This window comes from Neoarius graeffei, chromosome 28, assembly GCF_027579695.1.
Source record: "Neoarius graeffei isolate fNeoGra1 chromosome 28, fNeoGra1.pri, whole genome shotgun sequence".
In the NCBI taxonomy this organism is placed as follows: Eukaryota; Metazoa; Chordata; class Actinopteri; order Siluriformes; family Ariidae; genus Neoarius; species Neoarius graeffei.
Genome location: NC_083596.1, coordinates 26,808,015 through 26,814,371, shown reverse-complemented (window position 1 = coordinate 26,814,371; position 6,357 = coordinate 26,808,015). Strand labels below are relative to the sequence as shown.

The 6,357-nt window shown below is 42.3% G+C and overlaps 1 protein-coding gene across 1 annotated transcript; it reads right to left on the bottom strand.

The window, feature by feature from the left end:
- Positions 1-3,205: 3,205 nt before the first annotated feature.
- On the bottom strand, positions 3,206-5,334 carry gas1b (growth arrest-specific 1b). Its single transcript, XM_060912134.1, has one exon. The coding sequence runs from the start codon at positions 4,534-4,536 to the stop codon at positions 3,748-3,750; it is 789 nt and encodes a 262-aa protein (XP_060768117.1). The 5' UTR covers positions 4,537-5,334; the 3' UTR covers positions 3,206-3,747.
- Between the last annotated feature and the right edge of the window lie 1,023 nt (positions 5,335-6,357).

Sequence of the window (6,357 nt, the reverse complement as noted above, 5' to 3'; positions counted from 1 at the left end):
GTTCTATTTTGGTCTCATCCATCCACAAAACATTTTTCCAATAGCCTTCTGGCTTGTCTATGTGATCTTTAGCTAACTGCAGACGAGCAGCAATGTTCTTTTTGGGGAGCGGTGGCCTTCACCTTGCAACCCTGCCATGCACACCATTGTTGTTCAGTGTTCTCCTGATGGTGGACTCATGAACATTAGCCAATGTGAGAGAGGCCTTCAGTTGCTTAGAAGTTACCCTAAGGACCTTAGAAGGTCCTTTGTGACCTCACAGACTATTACACGCCTTGCTCTTGGAGTGATCTTTGTTGGTCGACCACTCCTGGGAAGGGTAACAATGGTCTTGAGTTTCCTCCATTTGTATACAATCTGTCTGACTGTGGATGGGTGGAGTCCAAACTCTTTAGACATGGTTTTGTAACCTTTTCCAGCCTGATGAGCATCAACAACGCTTTTTCTGAGGTCCACAGAAATCTCCTTTGTTCGTGCCATGATACACTTCCACAAACATGTGTTGTGAAAATCAGACTTTGATAGATCCCTGTTCTTTAAATAAAACAGGGTGCCCAATCACATCCCATTGACTGAAAACACCTGACTCTAATTTCACCTTCAAATTAACTGCTAATCCTAGAGGTTCACATACTTCAGCCACTCACAGATATGTAATATTGGATCATTTTCCGCAATAAATAAAATGACCAAGTATAATATTTTTGTCTAATTTGTTTAACTGGGTTCTCTTTATCTACTTTCAGGACTTGTGTGAAAATCTGATGTTTTAGGTCATATTTATGCAGAAATATAGACAATTCTAAAGGGTTCACAAACTTTCAAACACCACTGTACATACAGGACATTTTTTCCATGGAATAAAAACAATGCACTCTATTCCCTTCAAGTGGGTTTATTGATAATATGCAATATTATCATTTCACTTATCCTCCATGTATTACGCCACTCTCCCCAATGGAGAATGAGTGTGCAATATTGTTATAATATTGCACGTTGTCAAGACAACATGACCTCACACATCAGAGCTCATGTGAATATCCAATGACAAAACTTTTCTGTTGCGCATGCGCACAATAATTTCTTTGTCCGCTGTGAAAGAGAGAAGACGAGACTAATCCAGTGCTAGGTTTAAGCAGTAAATAAACTGAAAACAAACTGAAGGTGCACTGAACACCCGAAAGGCTACCAAAACTTCATTGCATACTCTTCAGACATATTTACAATGGAAAAACATATCAATGGACATTGAAAAGCCAGAAAAGAGATACATCGGAGATGTAAAACTTCTGCGCTAGCGAGTGACTGACAATTTGTAAACAAACATGGCCACCAGATTTGCTTCATTAAAAGCAGAGGATTTTCAGAGAATTTTGGTTGCCGGGTCGCGCCGTTGCGTGTAACTGCCGATGTTGATTTTAAAAGTAACTAAGTAAATTACACAGGGAAAATATTATTATTAATAATATTATTATTATTATTATTCGGCTTGACTGCGCTAGCACTGGCCTTTGCTAACACTACACCGGCTGGAAGGTAACTGCACTGCCACGCTAACAGCAGTGAGTCACGGGTAAACTAGCGTGAGCTTTTGCTCACGCTACTGCTACGCCGGCTGGAAGGTAATGGGACTGCTGCACTAACAGCACTGAGTCGTGGGTAATCTAGCACTAGCCTTTGAGAATGCTGATATGAAGAGTATACACACACACACACACACACACACACACACCATTCAGCTAGTATGATATTGAACAAGGTCAAAGATGAGTTCAATATCATGCTAGCTGAATGGAATATATTTGATAGACCACTCAAAGCCAGCCAGTATTATTATACATACAGGACACTATTTCATTAGAATAAAAAGATGCATTCTCTTCCCTTCTAACATGCATACTATCAAACCAAATTCATTTGGTTTGATAGTATGCATGTTAGCATATCGCTTATTCTACATATATTACATCACTCTACCCAATGGAGAATGAGCATTGAATATGGTTTACAATATTGCATGGTTGTCAAGACAACATGATGTCACACGTCAGAGCTGATGCAAATATTCAATCACAATGTTTTCTGCTGCACATGTGCAGAAGCATTTCTTTGTTTGCCGGGAAATAGAAAGACACGTTGAACACCCGAAAGGCTACCAAAACTTCATTAGATATTCTTCACGCATATTTACAAGAGAAAAACATACCAATGGACATCGAAAAACTGGGGAAAAGAAAAAAAAAAAAGTGTGCATGTGTGGCGAACCGTTACTATTGGAGCTGGGACTTCAGCTCAGACAAAACTTAGCCAGACACCAAAAAAGCAACAGGGCAAAGGATTTTACAAAGGATTAGTGGCAGGGTGCCAGGGAGCTCTGTTGTGTGTAGCTGTCGATGTTGATCTTAAAAAGTAACTAAAGTAAATTACACAGGGAAATGAATACTTAAGTCTGAGTGAAAAATACCGTGGCAAGCATGCATGGAAGAGGACTCCGGAGACATAAATCTTAGTTTCTTGGTCGTTAGCCTGTGCTACTTGCTCTCGACAGCACTGGCTTGACCGTTTTATTAGCATTCGCTAACACTACTAATGAATGCTACACCAGCTGGAAGGTGACTTTACTGCTGCGCTGACGGGGCTAACTCACAATTAAGCTAGCGTTGGCCTTCAAGAAGGCCTAGGGTGATAAGTTTTTGGTCACTCTCACTATAAATCAAAATCTGATTAATTCATCTGTAGCTTCCTACATAACCATACACTGCCATGGCCTTCTGTCTTGGCAATGAAGTCCTAACCAATGAGCGAGCCAGTTCCAAACTCTTCTCAGCCTAGAGACAACAAACAAACAAAAAAAAAATCTAATTGGATAACTATTTTAATGTTTTCAGGACTGTAACCCTTTCACTTCTGAAGCAAATTTGACAGAAGATAAGGCCAAATTAAAATTAGAAGAGAATAATTATCCTGAAATTATGAAAAAAATACAAATACTTGAAATGCTGATATGTTTGGGCCTTTTCTGAAGGCCTAGAAGGTCCTGACAGTTCCCCTCTGGTGTATGTATAATAATAATAATAATAATAATTAGAAATTACTTTCATGGTATATCAGATGTATTCCACTCAGCTAGCATGATACTGAAAATGTATTTTGTATGAAAAATGCGAATTTTTCAACAAGAGAAGATAAACTTCACATCTTCAACCCAGTGTGTGATGTTTTTTTTTATTATATAGGCACATTTGCAAACAAAACGGAACCAAATTTATCAAAACAATTCATCAATTTCCTCACAAGTTACATATTGAGATTTGTGTCACGGATTTGGTTTGTATAACTTCGGATCTAGCTCATATGAAAAATACAAGTAGTGTATTTCCCAGTAAAACACCCATGTCATACACATACACATACATACACACACATTTTTTTATACACACACACACACACACACATTTTATATATATACACACACACACATATACACCCCCACCCCCGTGAATGCCTGTGATGCTGTCTGACATGACACGTGTTGCATACAGGACACATCATTCCTAGGACACTTTGCACAAGTCTGCAACAGAAGCTTCAGATAGGCCTACCGTGCAAAAGTCAGTATCAGATCAGTACCGGGTACTGGATGGGATGATATTCAGAGCTTTGATATAATAATAGAAGTAAATGAGCATCCCTGCAATAAAATAATGCAGATCTGTCCCACGGTGAGTCCTCGTAGTGATTTTACACTCACTGAAGAAGCGTAACAACTAAAATGGTGGAGGTCATTATCAAACCTGCGTGCGCCCTGGACACTCCACCCGCGCCGTCCTCTTCTCCGTAATCCTCCGTGTCATTTTCATTCTGGAGCTCGTCGTCGTCGTCCGAAAACCCGCTGCCCGCGTCCCGGTGGTCAGACGCGTCGGAGCACAAGCTCCTCATGTTGATCTTAACGTGCTCGCAGATAGTCCTCTCGGCGCCGTCGCACTCGCACGTGTCCAATAGACGCGCCTTGGGCACGGAGCGCATGTACTCGATAACTCGCCGACAGTCATCCGAGCAGCGTTCTCCGCCGAACAGCTCGCGGCAGTGGAACAGGTAGTCACGCATGGCAGCGCTGCAGGCCGCGTCGCCTTCACACGCGCGACGCGCTTCTGTGCAGCCCGTGTGGCTGATCCGCGGCATGCAGGGCTCAATGCGGCGCTTGGCGTTTACGCACACCGTGTCTGTGGCGCATTCGCAGTGCTCAAGGCCTGGGCCGTTGTCGGTCAGATTGAGCTGCACGATGGATGCGATGCAGTGGCTCGGGCACTTCTTCTTGTGTCCGTTAATCACGGGTCCGCACGCGCGCATGTACTGCGTGTAAGCGTAATGGCACTCTGGTTCTGATTGGCATTTCATAATGGCCTGCCAGCAGATCAGGCGGTGACCGTGAGCTGGGGATGCAACGGCTAAGGCGTTAAAACAAAGCAGTGTCAAACCGGCAGTCCAGATCCATACCGGGAGAATGGATATGTTTGCACAAGTATTGATGGGCATTCTGACTCACTACTGATTCGACTCTTTAGGACAAACCCCTTTCCGTGAATCGAAGTTTGCAGCACATTCCGAAATCTTATGTACAATTTCGACAGGTCTGTATTTGTCCATTTAACAGCCTTTTATTCTATGGCTGAGAATATCCTTCCTTTTAAGTGATAAAAAGTATGCTAATGGTAAAAGCTAAAAACACATTTACAGTTTACAGGCCAGTTTATTACTAACTATATATACACTAACGTGTATCCGCTTTAGGGAACCTGGCAGTCGTCGACAAGTAAAATAAAACGTAGTGTGGAAAAAACACGATTTTTTTTTCGTAGTGATGCCCTCAAAAAGAACCGACTCCTCAGCGACTCACCCATCACTATTCCAAATCCTGCTTTTAGTTTCACTAAACATTTTGTTATGTGCCTCCCAGGCGCAGAGTTTTCCGTTTAGTGTTCGACAGCCAGCACACATCCATGTCGGTACAGCTTATGTTAGTCCTGCAGTTCCACTTTGTTTTTAGCCAAAAGTCATTGCCTAAATAAACAGGAGCTCTGCGTTCACGGTTGTCTTTTTCGCATGCACATCCACGGATATGCCAGAATTTCTGTCAAATGCTCCATGCTGTAAACTTTTGAATTCCATTGCATCGAAAGTGAGGTGAGCAGGAGTCAGCAGAGAAACTCCACTTTTTAAAGGAAAGTTTCCTGCAGGTTTTCAGAGTAGTTTGTCCACATTTTCCCGTTCAGCGGCAACATTTTCATGCAATAAACTTAGGGAACCTACTTTCCCTCGGTTCTTCAGCAGCCCGTCTCGATTCCCTCATTTTTCGGCGTGAGAAGAGAATGTTGGATGACGTCCCAAACCACATACTACCGTACTACATAGTATTTCAAAATAGTACACTACCTATAGTTTTGACTCACTATTTAGTAAGTTAGTATGCGGGTTTGGACGCAGCCTCGGATTCCTATTGGTCTGCTGCGTTGTTGTGATTTCCGAGTCATTTGGGGGCGGGGTCAAGAACGTGACAAAGGAGTTTGGGTTTTTGGTAGGGGGATGGGGCTGAGCTTTCCTAAGTTCTTTTAGCTCCAGTAAATTTGCCTGTTTTAATATCTTGCAAGGCTTTTGCAATCTTGAGGCCATCCGTTTTCTAGAAAAGCAAGACCTGGCCATTAAACTGCTTATCAGTCAATTGTCCAATTTCTTTTGAGCGTGTGAAAATGGAAGGACGATGTAAACTTTTGGATTCCATCACGTCTGTAAACGTCTGTAATTCCTAAATGGTTAATGCAGTATTTTTGTTAAAGCCGTTGAATTAAAGCTGAAAGTCTACACTTCAGTCATATCTTAATGGCTTCACTTCAAATCCATTGTGGTGGTGTCCAAATACTTATGGACCTGAGTGTGCACGCGCGCGTGTGTATGTACCGTATGTGATTAGGACACTTTCTAATTCAGTGGTTTTTCTTTAAGACACTTTATGTCTGAAGGTAATGCTGGACTGTAATTTCTCTCAGTTGAGCAGTTCTTGACATAATATGCATTACTACAGTTGTGGAATAGGGCTATTTACTGTATTTTGATTATTTACCACCCCAATTCCAAAAAGTTGGGACACTGTCTCATCTCATCTCATTATCTCTAGCTGCTTTATCCTGTTCTACAGCATCGCAGGCAAGCTGGAGCCTATCCCAGCTGACTACGGGGCGAAAGGCGGGGTACACCCTGGACAAGTCACCAGGTCATCACAGGGCTGACACATGGACACAGACAACCATTCACACTCACACCTACGGTCAATTTAGAGTCACCATGTCTTTGGACTGTGGG